A 21,300-nucleotide genomic window follows, 5' to 3' on the forward strand; every position below is an offset into this window, starting at 1 on the left:
AAGAGAAGTCGTAGTAGTGAGAATCAACTATGGGATATCTCATGATGCCGACATCGAAGGGGTTTATATATATTTCCATAGTCGGAGTTGGGAGACATTTGTCAACCGCCTCTCGAGAGCACCACGTATTGTACATGTATATCACCACGTCTTGCTCGGTGTTTACTCTGGAAATACCTCGAATCCCGTGGCCCCGAATTATAAATCAGTACCCTGCACGCCTTGAGAGCGTGTTAACACGGACATGGCACTGCTGTAATGCTCCTACGGAGGTGGCTTTCGGAGATTGGGATAACTCCGTTGCTTAGCGTTGGCTGACCTCGTTAGACGGCACACTGCTGGAAGAGATCCAAGGTCAAGAGTCCCCCAGAGAAACAATCAGGCGCACAATCCGGATGTCCGAGGGCCGAGAGATCAACTTACGTTGGCCCCAATTTGCATGCTTGCACACTACGTACATACGAGTACATGTTAGTAGTATGCATGGATCTATTTAGTAGCTAGGCCTTGTGGGGGACTCACCTAGTCCTCCGACACAGCCACCCCCCAAGAGTCACGCGATGATGAATACGTCTTCGGTGTTTTGGAATTGTGATGTGAAACTCGAAGTTGCCTTTCAAATTGTGATTTTTCCCCGCGGTTGACGTGGGCAGAATTGAGTTCCAACTTCCTCAGTCATGGGCAAAATAGCATATACCCTTCAGCTCAATTACACTAACAAAAAAAGGAGCTAAATCAGGCCATCATTTATCCTTGAGGTCTACGTCTAAAAGGTGAATAAGTCTTGCTTACTTCGAACACAGTGAATTCACGGTGTTGACCGAACCCTGATCAGACTCTTGCGGGCGCCTTGACTAACAGTGTTCTCCTCACTCTCGGCGACGACGGGCATGGAAAAGCCGTAGGCTGTTGCGACGGTATCAATGACTCCACCCTGGGTGACGTGAACGTTGTTTCTGGCAAGTTCGACGGCATGTAGGATTGAATATCCTGAGATGGGCAGATCTGCCATCGTCATGTAGTTTGACTACGCGGACAAGGTCACACGGCAGTTACTAGTCGGTGCAACAACAAGTCTTTGTCGACGAGAGCATAGGCTTGCAACCCCATAAAAACCTCTATCAAACTGGAAGTACTGTCGAGAGATGGTGGACGTGAAAGGGGTGTGAGGCATGATATAGACCGAGGGGTTGGCATGCACAAGTCCAACAACAAGTCAACCCCTTTATGTGCCCAAAAGACGAATGATGTGGTGAATTGTTAACAAGTATGTCCCCCATCAACTAGTGCAATTTACGGCTGGCTCAGACTCACTATGACTACCAGTAGAGTAAGAACAGACAGTAATGTATTATTCTTATTCACTGGTGGGTTTCTCTTGCATCATGTCCAACGGCATGGTGGAGGGAGTCATCAGTTGAAGGGAGACTTCACCCTCGGGTCAGCAGCTATTAGCTTGCGCTTCATCTTCCGAATCAGATGATTCATATGGTGTTCTTCGGTCGTCACACTTATACGTAACCGTCTTGCTGTGTCTGTCTCAGGTATCGGGTTGGGTGGCATACAGCTGTGAGATAACCAATCACGACCTTGCGGGGTCTACAGGATGCATATACGTACCCGCCGTCGTCATCTCGGCTCATTTTCAGCAACTGGGTGAGTAAAGATTATCAAGTACCAAATATGAGGTGAAAAGTTATATGATACATGATGCAGATGAGCTACCGTCCAAAGACTCCATGTCTCTTATCTGAACCTACCTTGACTGACTAGTGCCAGAAACTATCAGTGAGCAACCTCGAACAGCACATTCATTTCGTAATCACAACTATTGGGATCTGCATCTACAGAGTACCATGGCCCAGCCCGACATGGACACGGCCTTCCAGGCCGCCCTCGATGCGGGAACCATCAACGGCGCTATCCTCTGCGCTACCGACGCCCAAGGCCGCTTCACCTACAACAAGACCCTGGGTGAGCGCACCCTTCTGTCGGGCGAGAAGCGACCCCAGCAGCTTGATGACGTTGTCTACCTCGCCTCGGCCACCAAGCTGCTCGCATCCATCGCCGCCCTCCAGTGCGTAGACGAGGGCCTGCTGTCCCTGACCGGCGATCTCTCTGCCTTGGCCCCCGAGCTCACCTCCAAGGAGATCCTCACCGGCTTCTCCGAGGACGGCAGTGACACGCCCCGCCTCGAGCCGCAGGCCCGCCCCATCACCCTCGAGATGCTCCTCACGCACAGCTCCGGCGCCGCCTACCACTTCCTCACCCCCGAGATCGCCCGCTGGCGCGCCGCCAACGCCCCGGGCCAGGGCGGCAGCGGCAGCGGCAGCGGGGAGCAGAAGAGGACCGTCGAGAACGTCTTCGACTACCCGCTGGCCTTCCAGCCCGGCGCCGGCTGGATGTACGGCCCGGGGCTCGACTGGGCCGGCCGCATCGTCGAGCGCCTGACGGGACAGACGCTGCGCGAGCGCATCCAGGAGCGCATCCTGGCACCCCTGGGCATCGCCGACTTCCAGTTCTACCCCGTCACGCGCGAGGACATGCGCGCGCGCCTCGTGGACCTCAACCCGTCCGACCCGGGCGCCCTGGGACTGGCCGTGCTGGCGGGCGAGGGCACCATCAACAGGGACTCGGAGGGCGACTTTGGCGGCCACGGCGGGTTCATGCCGGCGCCCGACTACCTCAAGGTGCTGCGGTCGCTGCTGGCCAACGACGGGCGGATCCTGAAGCCGGAGACCGTCGACGACATGTTCAAGCACCACCTCACCACCGAGGCCACGGCTGCGCACCGCGCCGCGCTGGCTGGCCCAGCAGGCATGTTCTTCCGCGTGGGAACGGAGGCGGGCTTCGAGGCCGGGCACGGGCTGGGCGGGCTGCTGGCGCTGCGTGATACCGAGGGGTGGTACGGCGAGGGCACCATGTCCTGGGGCGGTGGGATGACGCTGACGTGGTTCATCGACCGAAAGAACGACCTTTGTGGTGTGGGCGCCGTCCAGGCCTCGCTTCCGGTCCAAGTAGGCCCCATCGAAGCACTCAAGCAGACTTTCCGCGAGGACATTTACCGCCAGCGCGGCGCGTGGACGAGGGAGCAGAACGATGCGTGAGGGACTGCTGTCGGTCAATCGGTAGTATCAGTGGCTGTGACGGGTTCTTCACTTGATAATGTCGGGGCATTTCGCCCGGGCAATGGAGTTGGAAACAGTTGACTGCCCCGTCAATGTCGAATGTGCTGATCACAGCTTTTGGACGCTCTAATACCGTTAGCCCCAACTGCCACGACTCTTCCTGCATCTGTAAATCCAAGCCAATACTCCGGCTAGCGTTGTCTATTAGATGATATGAAAATAGTTGTTCCGGGAGCTCTGGGTTTTCTCCCATGCATGAATATGAGCAAAACACCCTTAGTGAATCCCAGACGAGTCCATCCTGTCCTTAGCACCCACCTGTGACCTATTAGTAAACCGTAGCTAAGAACACCGGAAAGGGGTCTCACCTCCTCCGCCACCTCCGCAACCACCGCCGCAGCCTCCTCCTGCTCCGCTTCCGCAACCACCGCCACTGAACCCACCTCCACAGCTCTGCCGACTTGGTTAGAAACCAGCACATAGGCGACCGCGGGGAAGACCAGGAGATGGGAGAGTTGAACTTACACCGATGGATCCACAGGACCCAGCACCGCCGCACCCGCCTGCACCACCGCACCCCCCGGCAGCAACATTCGTGGATCCGCAGCTCCCAGCCGCGCAGTTTGCCCATTGCCCAGGCCCGCTCTGGACCATGTTGGGGTCCCACCCGTAGTATATGCCGGGTGTAAAGTACAGGGGATGTGCGAAGGGTGAGTACACTGGAGGTTCCGTCAGCACATCCAAGACGAGATTCCGCCAGGGGAGCATACTCACTGTAATATTGGTAGCCCCAATGGTCGTAGTATTGCTCCCGGGGTGGAAGCTTATGCCCTTTCTTCTCTGCCCTCGCCACCGCCTTTTGATAGTTGCGTTCTAGCTTCTCCAGGTGGTAGGCACGCATCTGCTCCTCAAGGTGCTGCCGGTTGGCTGCGTACTCTGTCTTGACAGCATTGTGCGATGATATATGAGCTGAGACACTCGGCGGGTGAGCGTTCACTGATGCGGCGGTGAGAAAGGCGTCTTCAATCTTCTTATTGTTGGAAACTCCCAGAAACTTGCCCACGGACGATATTTGCGAGGACCGAGTTGCTGCATAGCGGGTGAGCAGTTGTAATTGTCACAGACAGCCAACGGGGAGACCTTACCTTCACAGTACCAGCATGTGCATTCGCTGTATATCTCACCGTATTTCCTCTGGTATGCCTTGGTGGTGAACTCAAACGCGTTTCCTAGCTTGTGCTCGTCGATCTTGTCATCGTGGTCGATAAGCTTGTCGCATTTCTTCTTGGTGTAGTGATAATAGGCGCTCGGGCTCAGCTGGTGTGTATGCCACGCTAGGTCAACATCGAGTGTAGGAACTAGGAGTTCCCTCGGATTCTGAGCCATTAGAGTCATAAAACGGTGATATTTAGTAATCAGTCTGGCCATGGTGTCCTTAGCCGAAGGGCTGTGAAGCCAGTCAATGTTGCACATCTTCTCGATGAAGACGCCCTGGCGCATCACAGCACCGCAGAGGTCAAGCGCGAAGGGCGAGAAGTTCTCCCAGTACCGGCTCATCATCTTACGTATGCAGAGTTTCGCGGGGGGCTGTGCGTCGGCACGGCCCCGGCCGGAGGGGTTGGCGACTTGACGAACCCTCTCCTTTGAGCGCAGGAACTTCTCGATGGCGTCGCGCACCGTCTCCATGGTGGGATGTGGGTGCTTTTGCGGTACCAGCAAGTCGAAAATCTCATCTCTCAGGTCCTTCTCAATCATGCGGTTCGCGAATGTGCGCCTAGACCTGGAGGTGATAAGCGTCGGAACTCCCACTGCTGGATCCAGAATTGTCCCGGGCATGGGAACGGATAACCGTATTAGGGCGTCTGAATCTTGCACGAACTTGACGACAGAGAGGAGCTTCTTGTAGATTTCCCTTCCGCAGGACGAGCATTGGCTAGTGAAGTCGCCGTCGCCGTACCCGCTTCCGATGAAGCCCGGTGGTGTGCTAGAGATATCCATTCCCGTCAGCTCCTCTTCGTGATGGTTCTTCATGGTTGGTCTTGTTTTCTTACGTGAAGCCGTTGGAACACTCGTCCATCCCACACGTAGTCCATGGCACGTTGACCATACCCGAACAATACGGACATGACAATGTCTTGGTCAACTGGTCGTCTGTATTGTCCCAGTTACATCCGGTCCGCGCAACCCAGTTAGCCTTGGCCTCATCGGAGACTTTGTAGCTGCAATCGGCGTCAATGGCATCGTTGACTAGACGCCAAGGCACCCCCGTCGCCCAGATGCTTGTGAGCCCATTGCGCAGAGTATCCTCCAGGAAAGACCGCGGGTTCAGCATGTGAGTGTGCATCACCATTAATACGTCTGCCACGGAATCAGGTCAATGAAACATGCCGACTTGCGAACCAAACAATCTGTTTGGGGCCTCACTCACCAAGAGGAAGCATCATCGTCTCGTCCCAGACCATGGGCTTGGCGCACTGCGGGAAATCGAATACTCCGCCAACGGTCTGCATATCCATCTCGGTCAACATGTGCTTCTGGAAGCTTTCCCACCAGGCCCTATATCGGTCGACGGCGCGGGCAACAAACAGCGCCCATCGCTTCTCGCGGATTTCGCTGGCCATGAATCTCTTCAACTCATCTCCTTGTGGTTCCTTTCCAGTAGCAGCAGAGACTGCCTCAGTCGAGTTAGGGGTTTCATAATTGACACGGCTATCCCAGATGTTCCATAGGCCGTCCGTATACCCAACCTCTTCCTTCATGTCCTGGATAGCATGCAGGAGCTTGAGGTGCGCAAGGCAGGTGTCAACTTCAGGGTTACCCGGGGCGTCTGAAATCGAGAGAGTGAGGCGTGCGAGGGCTTCGTCGAGCCCGAGTTGATTGGCGTGGCGGGTGTAAGCTGGTGGTGGGCTCTCATGGTCACGGCTCTTGTCGTCCAAATTACTCTTCTCGGTAGACTGAAAAGCCATGTTGCAGGTATTTCCATGCGGGTATCTTCCTGTAGAATCGAAAGTTGAGTCTTTTTTTTTGGGGGGGGGGAACCTCGGAGAAGGCTTGGCCTTATACTCGGAGCGCATTCATAGATATATTTCACTTCGGTCTTGTTGCGCGGCGACCAAGCAGTGAAACCATCTATAGTGGCACAGGGCGATGGATCATGGTGGATTTGTGGCAGTGCCGTTAGAAAGGCCGGGCTGTTTGGCTTCTGCCTAACAGCATAAACAGCAAGCTGCCATATATAGAGTGTCAGGTGTGTGTTGTGCGCCCGACTGCACTGTGGGAGGGAGGAATCCAGGGATTTGTTGCCGCTTGCGCCGCCATCACGCAACTGTGCCGCAATTGCCACCCCTGGCCACCCAGGAATTGACGTCAGGCCACTGTTTGTCAGCGAGGCTGATGGCTTCACAGCACTGGGGCCCTAGCTGGGGCTTTGCTAAGTGCTGATGGTGGCCCACGGGGACCGACGATCCAAACTTTATGAGAGTTGAAGGGTTGAACAAGACAACTGTGGAACGCGCCCACTCCGACGTCTCATCCATGCGGCCGCTGGGCGGTTATTCGGCAAATTATTGCACCCATCCCAAGAGTCAACCCGATCATCAAATCGATCATCTCTCCTTCCACTCGTGTTCGAATATGCACGACATGAAACGTTGGTCCCGTCCCGCTCGCTAACGGCCACCGCCGATGGAACTAGTAGTATTATGGTGAGTACTGTACGGAGTATGTGAGTCGGTCAACGTCTGGGCGAACTGCCACTTGCTATACATGGCATTGCCGCATCGGCCTTGCATCAATCGAGTCGGCCACATCCACTCCACGGCCAGTGTAACTACGGCCCACGAATTAGCCCACGGAGCTTCGTACCAACGAGAACCCGAGCCGTCCATGTTTCACCAGGCCAGTAATAACCCTACATCTCCACAACGGCCTTCGCAAAGGGACTTCTGGCTCGTATTCTTCGGCCATAGAATGATAAGAGCCACGGAATGATCGTCAGTAGTAGTGCAATCCCGCCCAGCATGCTTCCCGAGCCTTTGTACGTCAAATTCCTCAGCATGATGTGCGTAAAAAGGGGGAAGATGCCTGCAAGGAGGTTCCGGCACATGCTTTGGGCTGCCTGAGCCGACGAGGCATACCGACCGTATGTGTCGGCCAAGTAATTGAACACAGCAAGATAGATGCTGAAGATGCCCAATGTGCAAGATCCTATGGCAAGGACCGGCGATATCCACGGCATGTCGGGTCTCGACGTCCAACCGAACCAGAACAATCCTGCTGGGAGCAGAATTGACTGAATACACGGTGCAATAAGCCGACCCTCTGGCGTGGCCATCCGTTGAGGCCAAGTCCTCCTGGTAACGTGATCTTGAACTATGGCAACAACCGCTGCAATCATCGCTGCTACGATTGTGGCTACATAGACCGCTCCGACCTGCGTGCTGTTGAAGTTGTGGACGTCCCGAAAGGTGATCCCGATACTGCTGAACTGCATGTAGAGTATTGCCCATCCAAACGATACCCAGAGAGAGAAGCAAAACACGACAGGTTCCGAAGTGAGAAGACTCATGGGAAATGCGAAGCTACGGTAGATTATGCCGATATCGAGCTTCCGCTCAGCAATCTGTGGCTGGAACTGCACATGAGCTCGTTGGTCCATCAGCTTGTTGAGGGCGTCGCATTTTCTCTTCAAGATAACATTGCCGCGTGTCTCTTTGAAAATGACCAGAATGCCCAAAATTGTTGACCCGATGGTGATAAGCTGGATGTAGAATATCCACTGCCATCCAAGGCGGTCGACAGCGACACCGCTGACCAAAGGCCCCAGACCTGTCCCAAGGAATATGGCTAGTGCGCAAAGCGCCATCGGCGTGTTTCTACCCTCCTTGTGATAGACATCGCTCACCACGCCTCCAGTGATCGTTGCGAACACGGACGACCCGAGGCCGGTGATGATTCTCGAAACGAGCATTCCGCCATAACTGGGCGTAACTGCGCAGCCAAGGGTTCCAAGAAAGAATACGATTCCTGAGCCAACAAATACCCAGTAGCGACCGTGGGCCTCACTGACAGGAGCCAGAATCATCGGCGCTAAAGCAAAGCCGGTGACAAATAGGGTTATGCCCAAGTTGTATTGGGTATCGGTGACCTGCCACTTCTCACGTAACGGTTCTGATCCTAGTGCATATGCCCCCGCGGAGTAGGCTGACAGAGCGGCTGCCAAGAAAGCAATGCTCAAGACGACCATCTTCTTCCTGGTCGGCCAGGCGAATGGGGACTGGAACCTTTCCGGATGGTCGAGAACTAGGCTTTCGCCGGACGCGATGTCGACTCCTGCGGAGCGAAGAAGCTCCAGCCATGGGAAGGAGGGATCGAGGGCCTCCAGACCCAACTGTTGAATGGCAATAGCACCATTGCTTCCCATTTGGGCTTGCCCAACCAAGACTGGCCTGCCGTTTTCTTCTGAAGGGTTGAGTTCAAACTTTTCCTTGTCCTGAGATTCGAGGTCCGACGAGTTCTTGTCTGGCGGCAGAGGCATGTTGTGGTTAGGATTCGTCATAGTGCCGGGTCAGTGACTCAATTGAAAGGCAGAAATGCCGTGTAACGCAGGTTGAAGACGGCAATGATCCGAAAAACCAAGTCTTATCGGGAGAGCGTATCTCTTTGGTTTCAGGAGACGTGTCCCAAGAGAATCACTGAATGTCAAGGTGAAGAGAATCCAGTGTCCTCACGACGTTGGGAATTTTCAAGAGGCGCCTGTTGCCAAGCCGTACGCCGATTGTCGGCCAGAGACGACGAAGGAAATGGCCAACGGCATACATACCTAATCGGGCGGAGATAATAACATAATAGCGGGGAGACGTGGACCAGTCTGACGGTTCTCACGGTTGCCAAGCCTAAGCACCAGGCGTCACAGGCGTCGCCGCGTCAGAGGCGGCTGGGAGGCTTCAAGAGGCTTCGACATGATTCAACCACCCAGCCAGCCGCTCATGCATTGTCTGATGCAGCTTCGAGTTGGGAGAGCATTCAGCCCCAAGGATCATCTGACGACGGGCCCCGTTTCTCAACGGGGCCAGGAGCCGTCGGATGGTCGTTGGAGACGCCCATCATGCCCCCAGCCTCTTCGGAAAATGAAATGACTAGGTACCTAGGTAGGAAGTGGAGAGGCCAAGTCAAGACTTCAAATGAAGACTTGAAATCGTGAAATAGTAGCAGTTCCTGGGAGGAACTAACAGGGAAGAATGCGAACTGGGGGAAGTTGCGACCAGGGCCGGCACGGGCACTAAGGATCGGGAGAGGCTTAACCGATGTGGGAAGGATCGGAGCAACCATTCGCCGGCGGCAGGGATTCCATTCCCAGACCCTCGAGCAAATTGTGTCCGGGCGCACGCTTATCATCGCTGTTGCCATGTGTCGGGTGCTTGGTTCCATCACCTCTGGGGACCGTGCGCCCAGCAGCTTACCACCCTACTAACCAGTAGGTACACTCGTAGAGGTCTGCGTACCAACATTTTCTCCTGCGTCACATTCTGGGTGCTACGCTGGTCAGATCTGCGTGGACATCAAGTATTACCCTGCCTGTCCCGATCATCCATGCTCAATCGCTGCTAAGCGCCCAGAGACTCTTGACTGGTGTTTGCATTGTGCAAACCTGCACTTCGGCTATTGGCCAAGTACTGACGGCAATACCTGCTGGTCATCACTGGACACGCGCAGCTTCCTTATCAAACCAAGCTGGCTGATGATTTCCAATCAACTAAGGCGAACAGTCTATCGAAATCCTCTCAGGTAATATCTCTCGTTTCCCTTGAGCGACTGGTGCGGGCACATCATCAGACCCCCCAAGATCACCACATCACGAACGCCACCCCCATGATCTTATACCCTATATAGCTTGGATCAGGAAACCAAACTTCACATCATTCCTTCCTCCATCATAGGTTTTTCACTTCCTATTTCTGGTCATTTTACATTGCTCCTTTCTCGGCGCTGACGCTGGCGACCCCGCGACAGCTGCGTCCTGCCTGCCCACCACCTTACCACGCTGGCTGCCCCCCTTCATTAACCTCCACCCTCCCATACACCCAGATTGTATCCGTGCCACGCTTCTCTGCCATGGATGCTTACTCTATGTGCTGTACTAGTCCTTCGAGACGAGATTCCTCGAGAATCTACCAAGATCTCCGATCCATTCGTACCCATACCTTGACAGGCTTCGATCAGGAGCGGCTGTCGAGAAAGCTGGCCACCATGGCAGCTTTTGCGCAGGTAAACGGCCTTTTGCCTCCGTTAATGTTTGGAAACCGTATCCATCTTCCTGCATCAACCAAGAAGAAGTTCCACGGACATCCCAGTTGATATTGCTAGCAGTTGTCTCGAGCATGTTAGAATCCCATGCTCACTTCACCTTTCACAGCGCCGAGCCAATAGCACAAACTCGACGCCTCATATTGCCGTAGTTGGTGCTGGTCTTTCTGGCCTTCGTTGTGCCGACATCTTGCTCCAGCATGGCTTCAAAGTCACCGTCCTCGAAGGTCGCGATCGCGTCGGCGGACGCCTTCACCAGGAAAGGCTACCTAACGGACGCTGGGTAGACATGGGACCAAACTGGATCCACGGGACCAAGGAAAACCCAATACTAGATCTTGCCAAGCAGACCAACACTAAAATTGGTAGCTGGGACGATACTTCGTGCGTCTTTGGCGAGTCCGGAAACTTGTTCCCGACGGACGAGGGTGGAAAGTACGCCGGAATTATGTGGAACATTATTGAGGATGCATTCAGCCATTCCAACAAACTCTCTGCCGACATTAGCACGCAAGAAAGCCTCCATGATTTCTTCATTGAGAAGGTTGCCCAGCGGATACCGGAGACTGAGGAGAACTGGAAGGAAAAGCGCCAGATTGTGATGCAAATCTCAGAATCATGGGGAGCCTTTGTCGGAAGCCCCATTTACAGGCAGAGCCTCAAGTTCTTTTGGCTGGAAGAGTGTATCGAGGGAGGTTCGTGTGTGGATCTCGGAGAGGTGTGTCGAAGGCGTGCTTTGGCTGACCCCTTGTGCAGAGAATCTGTTTTGCGCTGGGACTTACAGGAAGATTCTTGAAGTGATTGGAAAACCGGCCATCTCAGGTGCGGATATCAAGTTCAACACCAAAGCTGAGAGGATAATTTGCCGAATGGACCCCGAAGATTCGGTCAATGTGCAGACTACTGATGGGCAAACATTGGCCTTCGACGAGGTCGTGCTCACCTCACCGCTGGGCTGGCTCAAACGCCATCTTGATGCTTTTGAGCCTAGACTCCCTGCACGGCTGACAAAGGCCATTGGGTCTATCAGCTACGGTTGCCTCGAGAAGGTATAGTCATGATTCTCTTCTGACCAGCCGGTCCCCTAATGCCGTTCCAGGTGTACATCACTTTCCCCGAAGCATTCTGGCTTTTGGGCGAACCTGATGGTCGTAAAGTACGAGGATTCGTTCAATGGCTCAACCCCAACTATGCCCTCGAGACAAATCCTGAAAGGTGGAATCAGGAGGCGGTTGAGCTGGGCAGTCTAACACCCGAGTCGTCGCACCCCACCCTCCTTTTCTACATATACGGGCCTCAGTCCGAGCAACTCACCTCTAGAGTGGCCGAGCTGCCGAACAAAAAGGCCAAGGATGATTACCTTTTAGAGTTCTTTAGACCCTACTACTCCCGCCTGCCCCACTACTCCGAGACGGACCCCAAGTGCCAACCGACGGGCTGCTTGGCGACATCCTGGTTACGAGATGAGCTGGCTGGCCATGGGAGCTACAGCAACTTTCAAATCGGTCTGGAAGAAGGGGACGAGGATGTAAAAACAATGAGGGAGGGGCTCCCAGACCGTGGGCTCTGGCTTGCGGGGGAGCACACTGCACCGTTTGTGGCACTGGGCACAGCGACGGGGGCATATTGGAGTGGCGAGTCGGTAGGGAGGAGGATAGCGGACGCATATGGGTTATAGAAGACGAGTAGTAGTGTGTAGGATGAAGAGCAAATATTATGTTGCAATGTTGATGGCATCCTTGAAGACGGCCAGAGGCTGCGTCTGGTCGCCCTCGCCCCCCTTGAGCATGGCTCTGAGGACCTTGGGGTTCATGTGCCACTCAAACATCTCTTTCCTGCCGCCGTCAACGGGCACCGTAAATGTGTATGCCGTCTTACTAATCTGTGTCATTGAGTTCTTGGTGGGGTCACAGGTGAAGCCGTCGGGCAGCGTGATGGCGGCCAGGGAGTGCGACCGGTTCTGGTCCTTGCCCCCCCCCCCCCCCCCATGGCAAAGCAGAGCGATCACAGGCTGCCTCACATTGCTTCGTGTTTGTCTGAGAGACCCAACCTGGCGTTCTTTTTTTTTCAATTAACCTAAAGAAGAGGGCTAGGGAATGATCAGGGGGTACTTGGAGACCGTCTCACGAGTCGCGGGTCCAAGCACGGCGTTTAGTCGAGACGAGGGACGTTTGAACCGACTTACCAAGCGGCGCGCCGTTCTCCCAGTGGCTACCGACAGTGAAGGCGAGGCGCCCCATCAGGGTGGGATCTTGTCAGAGTACGCCGTCTTGCTGAGCGTCTCGACAATGTACATGTACGTCTAGCCGTCGCCGGCAACTTCGCACCAGACCTCGAACTTGGGTGGGAAGCCGAGTTTTGAGCGTGTGTCGCCGCTGCCACTGACAGCGGGTTTGACGCCGTTGTACCCATGAGAAGGTCTAAGGGGTGGGAGGGGGGGAGCTTTGGTTGAACTGGGTGTATCCATTGTGGCCGAGAGGGGGACTGGGTGGAGGCACATAGTTGTTTTGGCCTGCGGAAACTAGGGGCGGTTCTCGAGGTTGTCCTTGGTACGTTCCTTGAGCCTGTCCGTGATATGGTCCTTGAGGATGTCTTGGAGGAGGTCCGATAGAGGCGCCTAGACATTGTGGCTGCCGTGTACTCTGCCGTAAGCCCCCTTGTGGGCACCGTCGTAACATCCGCCGTGCCCTCCCCCGATCTGAGGAGGACTATTCTGATAATGTCTATTGTGGACATACGCATCGTTCACCCAGCCTCCGCCGCCGCAATCATGTGCATGACTGTTGGAATGGCTAGGGCGAGGCTTGAAGTTGTCGCCATCGTCCATTGTCATGGACAGGTCGTTGCCCATCTTCTGTACTTTTGATAGTAGCGCCTTCATGCTAGGTATCTTGTGAACGGGGAGCAAGTAAACTTAACGATGAGATACATGAGAACCTATAACGAGATGGGAAACTCGAGGAAGAAATTCATGTTGTTTAAATATTGTGAGATAGCACCTTGCCTAGGAGTAGATGCCAACTGGAATTTCGCAACAACAGGGTACTGATCGACGTGACGAAGGCGCACTGGCGCTCATCAGAGACGAAAGAAGCAGGTTGTACTCCGTAGCGTTGTGTAGTTAACATCAACGTCTCCAATTCGAGGAACACAGCGTTACACGTGCGAATGTTTAAATCATGGTGATAAAAGCAACGGCGAATTGACGTCAGTTTGGGGTTCGAAGTTCGAAGCTGCGTTTGGATTTGGGCCTCGAGTTGACATGTTAAACTTTGGGCGCGTTGCCGCGCGCAACATAGCCACACGTAGATGCCGCTGCAATGCCTTGCATTTGTCGGATCATGGCGCCGGTTCGATGCTTCCAGATCAGGTCCTCGAATCCCAAAGCAATGGTTTCAGAGTCGGACATCGCCTCAGCCCTGTGATGTGCTACGCAGTACGCACCAAGTTTGGAGTCTGGGAGACACGGTCCCGGGCGGACGTGTACCAGAGATCTTATCTTTATCGATAAAACCCTATCAGCAGACCGGCCGGGAGTCAAATGATAGTGACGTCCTAGGGGCGGCCCGGTCACGAGTTGGTCCCCTCTGTATTCGTACTACTGTAGTCACTGTAACTCAACCTGGCTTGGCGCCTACGCACACTGTGACTTCCCATGGAGCTCCCTGCAGCAGTGCAGACCCGTGATACACCCACCCGACGCAGTACCTCAACAACAAGTGGGAGCCTTGGGTACCCGATGTGCTCGGAACTTCACACACCTCGTGTCCTTACAAACGCAAACCCCCAGGTTTCCACAACCTCGCCAACCTTCGAGCCAAATTTGACACAGAGTCTTTGCCGAAGCTTCCTGCCGAGCTCACTGTATCACCGCCGCATGCCCTGTGAATCATGACCATGTTCCCCCGCATCTGGCCGAGGGTCCATGGATAAGACGGCTGCCGACGACTGCCTGTAGCTATTGCTCCCACAGCGGCTCCAAAGGTGCAAGCCATCTCCCGAGCATCGCTGCATCATACCGCGAGGGGCCAGGCGTTCTGCACAGTCGCCCATCATGGCCACCCTCTTCCAGTCCTTCCGGAGCTCCTCCATGCCCAAGAGGCTGCTCCGGTATGCGCTGGCCAAGCTGGAGCTCCTCGATGCAGAGGCCCTGGACATGGACAACCTCGACTTCGCCATCGGGAGAAACACAGTCTTTGAGTTCCGGGATGCCGGAATCAAGCTCAAGGTAAGCCAGCCGACATGATAGCCAGGCTTTCACAGCCAGCTGACACCTTGATAGAAACTCGAGAAGCTGCTGCAGCTCCCCCCCGCGCTCCGCCTCCAAAAGGCAAAGGTCATCCTCCTCCGTGTCACGATCCCGGTAGATTTCTATACGAGCCCAATACTGGTCGAGGTGGATGGGGTCGACGTCAGGCTCCAAGTTCTTGGCCCCGATCGCAAGCCGGCTCAAACCCGGGGCACCAAGACCCCAGCGGACCCGAAAGCCGTCCCCAACACCGTCGATCTCGCACAGTCTTTTCTCGATGCGCAACCGTCATCGGAAAGAAAAGAACTGGAGGAAGCTCTGGCAGCAGAAACGCAAGACCTGGGCGCCTCTGTGACGGTCAGCGATGATGGGAGCAGCGAAGACGAGCCGGTCGGAACTGGGCAGCCCCTGTCGCTGCCATCATTTCTCGCGGACTTCCTTCAAGGGATTGTGGACCGCATGCAAGTGAGGATAAAAAATGTCACATTTCAACTCGATGTTGATGTTCCCATGGACGGAAACTCCTCGACCCCCGAACCTGTCTCCTTCCAAATCGCACTCGAGGACGTGGATGTCGAGGGGGTTACAGCTCAAATTGAGGAGAAGGATGATCCCCCAACATTCGTGCATAGAGAGGGGAAGCGACACGTTTCGCTGAACAACGTTCGGGCGTATCTTATATCGGAGGCGAATGTGTTCTCAGCACTGGTGCAGTCGCCTTCCATCTTGTCGCCTTCTCTTTCATCATCGCCTGCCTTGACGAGGAACCCGCCTACCCGAGAAAGCACCATGTCCGAAAATGACAACCTTCACAACTTAAACAATCTCCCCGTGCGTCAAGAAAGTTCCTTTGGCAACCTGTCGGATACTGAGGACTCCGAGGGCTCTGAAGATATTCCTCTTGGAGACAGCGAGGAAGCCCTCGGTATCCCTTACGACTTGTCTCAGCCAGATGAGGACCAGTATGATGATGGACCAGCTACACCACGGGCATCTATCTACCATGGCTTCGACGCATCTCCTGAGCAATCCATGTTTCATTCGACTATCCTTCCACAGGATGCTCACGCTCGATCCACAGCTTTTGGAACAGAAGCTCCCCAGTGGGCAAGTGCTCAGCTTAACTCAAGATCCGAGCCGACGATTCTGCCGCAAACAAGGGATCCTCAGCCACCCTTACCAATCCCACAGGACCCAGAGGCCATGCCCCAATCTGTGGCTAGAAGTGACGACTCAAGCGAAGGCCCTATGGAGGATCTAACCCAATCCCACCTCTATACTCACGAGGACGCCGAAAGCATGTACATGAGTGCTTTCTCTAGCACGAGCGGGAAATCGACAACAGGCCCCTCTCCGCCGCCTCGAGAAGCCTCCCCTTTGGGGGCTTCAACATTGGTAGAGGAGTCTAAAACAAAAGACAACCACGAAGCCGCCATGCCAGGTGGTTGGGATGATGAGTACGACAGCTCCCCAAAAACCGAGCCTCAAGCTCCTTCCCTGCCCTCAGAAACTCCCGAGTTTGGACAGGAGCCCAAGACCGGCTCCGTCGGTAAAACTGAGGGACTCCCATCGAACTCCGAAGGGGAAGAACTTCCAACAGGGGAGACTGAGGCACAGGCCAGCCTCCCTGGACACGGTGTAGAACAGGACGACGTTGCCACGCCGAAAGGACCAACCAAGCTCGTAAAGCAATTTCTAGTGACCAAGACCATTTCTCTCTACATTCCTTCACAGCACCATCATATAGAGGTCCAACCGGCATCGGCGGAGTCGGTCGCTAACCTCTCACACTCGCTAGGCGGGTCTGTCTACCCTCAAGCTCCAGGTGCTTTCTCAGTCCATGGCGGTTCATCCAGTCTTCCCCGAGATCCCCAGCCATCGGAACCAGCGGCCATCCATGAGGATGATAGGGCTCTGGAAGTCGAAATATCACCGATTTCTCTTCGCTTTGATGCGTCATTTGGCTTTTTGCTCTCCATGGTGGTTGGAAAATTGATGAGCGCCATCAAGCCTGAGGGGCAACCGTCGGCTACTCAAAAGGAACAAGCAAGCAACTCGCAAACTGGGCCTGATATCAAGCTAAACTTACAGGAGATCTCTGTAGACTTCCTGAACCAGCTTGCGGGCGTGGCCGATACGCTGGAACGTCACCTGGACCCCAACGCTTTCAATCTTGACAATGAAGTTCTGCTCAACACTACGTTGCAGAATTTGTCCGTCTCGATGTCCCATACTGACTCGGCTGCAACGAAGCCTCGAGAAGGCATGGGGGTCAATGAAGCATTGATCATCACCAAAGTCGAACTTGAGAAGTTTCGCTTCGGTTATGCCAACGACGACATCATCTCCTTCGACAAAGCACGGCCGATGAGCACGTCTGTGCGCGACACATTTCTCTCCTCTGGCCATGACATTGGGCTCAAGATTATGCAATCGAATGGGAATGTGCGAACAGACATTGAAACACTACCTCTAGTGATTCGAGTCGACCTGCAGAGACTTGATGAGACGTTCGGTTGGTTTGGTGGCCTCAGCAGCTTCCTGAACATGAGCACGTCTATGGCGTCTATACATTCCCCGGTACCCAAGCAAGCGCCCCTACCTAAGCCGAAGCCCCGCGGGGTGCGATTTGAATCCCCTCTCGACCCAAACAACAAGACCGCTGTCTCAGAGAGCAAGGTTAACCTCCGAGTTGGAGGTGCATGGGTAGAACTCCTAGGCAAAGAATGCAGCGTGTCTGCAGAGTCCAGCGCCGTCAAGCTTGTCAGCCGAGATGAGGGCATTGGCATTGCCATCAGCTTCTTGCGCCTTTCTGGTCCACACCTGAAGAACTCCCTGGCTGATCCCGCTATAACTGCCGAGGTTGGTGGCGTCCGCTTGGACTACCTGACGACGCCAAAGGATGCAGATCTCGAAAGGCTCCTTGAGCTCATTACTCCATCAAAGGCCAACTTTGACGAAGGCAATGATGAGATCATGGTCGACACGTTACTTCGACAGCGACGAAAAGGGTCAGTACTGAGAGCGAATGTTGAGACATTAGCTGTCCGGGTCAAAAACACCGCACAACTAGTTGTGCTGCCTAATCTTGGAGACGAGATCGCCAAACTGTCCACTGTTGCGAAGTATCTTCCAGAGGATGATCGCCCGGGCCTTCTGACTCTGGGAAGGATCCAAAAGATAAACGCCTCCGTTGACTGTGGTGGTCAGCTTGGCCAGTTCGATGCCAACTTGGACCACCTCGAAATCGGACATATCTCGATGCCATCCTTGGTTGCCGTGTCTGCTCATGGACTGTCTTTGAAACGCAACGAATTCGAAGAGCTAGTAAGCTCCTCGATAGCCGCGTCGAGGGAAGGCTCGTCATTCAATCCCGTCATCATGGCACGTATGATCGGTGACGAGATTGAGCCGATTATCAAACTGAAACTGCAGAATATGGCGGTCGAGTATCGAGTTCCCTTCGTCATGGATATTCTTGGACTGGGCGATGATGCAACCCCCCAAGACTTCGAAGCCAGCCTTGCCGCTTCCGTAGCCAACTTGGGTGATCAGGCCCAAACTGCGTTGCGCCAACCCCGGGAACAAACGGAAAAATCCAAACCAAAATCAGGAAACCCAATGACGCTGGATGTTGGCTTCAAAGACTTCCTCATCGGGCTCAATCCTTTGAATCTTCCTTCCAAAATGATTCTGGCCCTTACAGATGCCCATCTGGAGGTCGTTCTACCCAAGGACGTCGAGACGAAGGCCGTACTGAGTCTTGATAAATCGTCCATTCTTTTGGTAGACGATGTTGCACAGGCGACCCAGGCAGGTAGCGCGACCAAGTCACATCGCCGAACCACTTCCACGGCATCTAGACAGGTGAATGATTTGTGCGCCCAGGGATTTGTGGACATCTGCTACATTTCATCTGCCAAGGTGGTAGTCAACGTTATGCCAGGTGTCGATGATGGGAAGCAGGTCGAGGTGGATGCTCGTGACGACCTTCTAGTCCTGGAGACTTGTGCCGACTCAACGCAGACGTTGATCACGTTGGTGAATGCCTTGAAGCCTCCGACGCCACCGAGCAAAGAGATCAAGTATCGAACCAATGTCATGCCGATGCAGGACCTCCTTGCTTCCATCTCGGCCGAAGCTTTTGGCAGGCCTGAGGGAGAGTACGATTTTGATCAAGACTTTGCAGGTGCTCAAGAAATGGCTGGTAGTGGGTCGGACGCCGATTTCGCAAGCGACGGCTCCCTGGGAATAAACTCACGGTACTATGGGGAGCAACAATTAGAGGGCGAGGAGATTTTTGACGCGATGAATGCCTCGAATATTTCGTTCGGCTCATCAATACAAGATACAGAGGAGGGTGTCCTGCTCTCGGGGCCCAAAAAAGCGTCTAGTGCCGCCTCTGAAGATAGCAGCGATGATCTGGTGATCCACGACGACTTCTATGCCCCTAGTGGCCCTTCAACCCACCAAACAGCCAAGATTTGGAACTCCAGCCAGAATTCATACGACAGAGCGCCGGAGAAACTCGTCAAGCACAGCCCTCTCAAACTTACTCTCCGAGACTCTCACTTCATCTGGAACCTGTTTGACGGGTACGATTGGGCTCATACCAGAGACGTCATCAGCAAGGCAGTATATGAGGTCGAGAGCAAGGCTATGGAACGCCAAAACCGGAGCGAGGGTGCCAACATTTATGAAGAGGAAATCGAGGACGAAGAAGCCATTGGAGATTTTCTCTTTAACTCGATATACATCGGCATTCCCGCGAATCGGGATCCACAGGAACTCGCGAGGGCGATCAACGAAGAGCTGCAAGACAATGCGACCGAGACAGAGTCGATTGCAACGACGGCTTTTACTGGCACCACAAACCGAACCGCGCGGCCACATCAGCCCAAGTCCAGGCGCCTGAGACTCAGCCGCAGCAAGCACCACAAGATCACATTTGAGCTGCAGGGCGTCAATGTGGACCTGTTTGCGTTTCCGGCCGACAACAAAGGGACGGAGAGCTGCGTTGACGTCCGTATCAAAAGCTTGGATATCTTTGACCACGTGCCAAGCTCTACCTGGAAGAAGTTTGCGACCTACGACCAAGATCATGGCGAGCGGGAAATGGGAGCTCCCATGGTGCATCTCGAAATCCTCAATGTAAAGCCACTATCCGATCTTCCGGTTTCGGAGATTGTGCTACGGGCGTCGGTGCTGCCCCTGCGACTTCACGTGGACCAAGATGCGCTCGACTTCATCACACGCTTCTTCGAATTCAAGGACGAAAATGTGCCTGTGCACTCTTCGCCAAGCGACGTGCCGTTCATCCAAAGGGCTGAGGTGAACAGCATACCGCTGAAGCTTGACTTCAAACCCAAGCGCGTGGACTATGCGGGCCTCCGCTCGGGTCATACATCGGAGTTCATGAACTTTATCGTCCTGGAAGAGTCTACCATGGTGTTGCGGCATGCCATCATCTACGGCGTCTCTGGGTTTGATCGGTTGGGCAAGACCCTGAACGATCTTTGGACACCCGACGTCAAAAATAACCAGCTTCCGGGGGTGATTGCTGGTCTGGCGCCCGTGCGATCGTTGGTCAACATTGGCAGCGGGTTCAAAGACCTGGTAGAGATCCCTATCAAGGAGTATCAGAAGGACGGGAGGGTCATCCGCAGCATATCGAAGGGCGCCGCAGCGTTTGCCCGCACCACAGGGACGGAAATTGTGAAGCTAGGCGCCAAGCTGGCTGTTGGAACGCAGTATGCCCTACAAGGTGCAGAAGAAATGTTCACAGAAAGGCCCCAGCACGGGGCTGAGGGCACGTGGGACGAAGAGGACCTTGGTCCAGAGGAGAAGAAGCAGATTTCCCTGTACGCTGATCCCCCTCCCAGCGTCCTTCAGGGATTACGCGGTGGGTACCGATCCCTGGCAAGGGATGTCAACATGGCGAGAGACGCCATCATCGCAGTGCCTGGAGAGATAATGCAGAGCCAGTCGCCGGGCGGAGCGGCCAAGGCCGTGTGGAAGAGGGCACCAACCATTGTGTTCAGACCTGCCGTGGGGGTGACCAAAGTCATTGGCCAGACGCTCATGGGCGCGACCAACGCGATGGACCCGGAGCATCGCAGGCGGGTTGACGAGGTGAGTTTCAAGCATAGGATCCCACAGTGCTGCTGAATATTTGACTAACATGGGCGTAGAAATACAAGAAGCACTAGCCCATGGATTTGGATGTTTTATCACTAACCGAACTCGACGTTCCCATTTACGAGCTGCAAATAGAACGGCGCCGGCCAATAGACCTGACCAAAACAGGATGCACTGGTACTCATATGACAAAGCTCATTTTCCTTTCTTTTTTGGAGTTGGATTCATGTCAAGCATAGCAGGAAGTTGGAAGGAGTTACTACTCGTAGGCGCGAGCCGCCTTTGTTTTGTTTTTTGAGGCATACAGACTGATCATGACCGATTACGAGGAGAGGCGCAAGAGCCGGAGTTTCATAAGGAGCCTCATCACCCAAGATTGTCTAATATCATGCGCACAACCCAGAGTGCTAATGTACAAGATATTGTGCAGATGGTTTGCTTCATGTGCCTGCCCCTTTTCCACACCACTATCATCATCAT

At 54.4% G+C, this 21,300-nt stretch overlaps 7 protein-coding genes across 7 annotated transcripts; 3 read left to right on the plus strand and 4 right to left on the minus strand.

Moving 5' to 3' along the window:
• Window positions 1-1,856: 1,856 nt before the first annotated feature.
• ACO1O0_005082 (beta-lactamase/transpeptidase-like protein) lies at window positions 1,857-3,107 on the plus strand (the record flags this gene model as incomplete). Its single annotated transcript, XM_083194509.1, has 1 exon — window positions 1,857-3,107. The coding sequence occupies one exon, from the start codon at window positions 1,857-1,859 to the stop codon at window positions 3,105-3,107; it is 1,251 nt and encodes a 416-aa protein (XP_083049422.1).
• A 297-nt stretch (window positions 3,108-3,404) lies between these two features.
• ACO1O0_005083 (uncharacterized protein) lies at window positions 3,405-5,159 on the minus strand (the record flags this gene model as incomplete). The annotated part of the gene is made up of 4 exons (XM_083194510.1): window positions 3,405-3,446; window positions 3,654-3,847; window positions 3,903-4,217; window positions 4,274-5,159. The coding sequence occupies 4 exons, from the start codon at window positions 5,157-5,159 to the stop codon at window positions 3,405-3,407; spliced, it is 1,437 nt and encodes a 478-aa protein (XP_083049423.1).
• A 16-nt stretch (window positions 5,160-5,175) lies between these two features.
• Window positions 5,176-6,094, minus strand: ACO1O0_005084 (uncharacterized protein; the record flags this gene model as incomplete). The annotated part of the gene is made up of 2 exons (XM_083194511.1): window positions 5,176-5,486; window positions 5,557-6,094. 2 exons carry the CDS (start codon window positions 6,092-6,094, stop codon window positions 5,176-5,178), a joined length of 849 nt encoding a protein of 282 aa, XP_083049424.1.
• Window positions 6,095-7,038: 944 nt separating this feature from the next.
• Window positions 7,039-8,664, minus strand: ACO1O0_005085 (major facilitator superfamily domain-containing protein; the record flags this gene model as incomplete). The annotated part of the gene is made up of 1 exon (XM_083194512.1): window positions 7,039-8,664. One exon carries the CDS (start codon window positions 8,662-8,664, stop codon window positions 7,039-7,041), a length of 1,626 nt encoding a protein of 541 aa, XP_083049425.1.
• A 1,712-nt stretch (window positions 8,665-10,376) lies between these two features.
• ACO1O0_005086 (flavin monoamine oxidase family protein) lies at window positions 10,377-12,111 on the plus strand (the record flags this gene model as incomplete). Its single annotated transcript, XM_083194513.1, has 4 exons — window positions 10,377-10,394; window positions 10,543-11,128; window positions 11,190-11,482; window positions 11,533-12,111. 4 exons carry the CDS (start codon window positions 10,377-10,379, stop codon window positions 12,109-12,111), a joined length of 1,476 nt encoding a protein of 491 aa, XP_083049426.1.
• Window positions 12,112-12,147: 36 nt separating this feature from the next.
• ACO1O0_005087 (uncharacterized protein) lies at window positions 12,148-12,673 on the minus strand (the record flags this gene model as incomplete). The annotated part of the gene is made up of 2 exons (XM_083194514.1): window positions 12,148-12,491; window positions 12,619-12,673. The coding sequence occupies 2 exons, from the start codon at window positions 12,671-12,673 to the stop codon at window positions 12,148-12,150; spliced, it is 399 nt and encodes a 132-aa protein (XP_083049427.1).
• A 1,814-nt stretch (window positions 12,674-14,487) lies between these two features.
• On the plus strand, window positions 14,488-20,891 carry ATG2 (uncharacterized protein; the record flags this gene model as incomplete). The annotated part of the gene is made up of 3 exons (XM_083194515.1): window positions 14,488-14,661; window positions 14,716-20,814; window positions 20,874-20,891. The coding sequence occupies 3 exons, from the start codon at window positions 14,488-14,490 to the stop codon at window positions 20,889-20,891; spliced, it is 6,291 nt and encodes a 2,096-aa protein (XP_083049428.1).
• Between the last annotated feature and the right edge of the window lie 409 nt (window positions 20,892-21,300).

This window comes from Amphichorda felina (genome assembly GCF_050947745.1).
Source record: "Amphichorda felina strain 45539 chromosome Unknown scaffold_5, whole genome shotgun sequence".
In the NCBI taxonomy this organism is placed as follows: domain Eukaryota; kingdom Fungi; phylum Ascomycota; class Sordariomycetes; order Hypocreales; family Bionectriaceae; genus Amphichorda; species Amphichorda felina.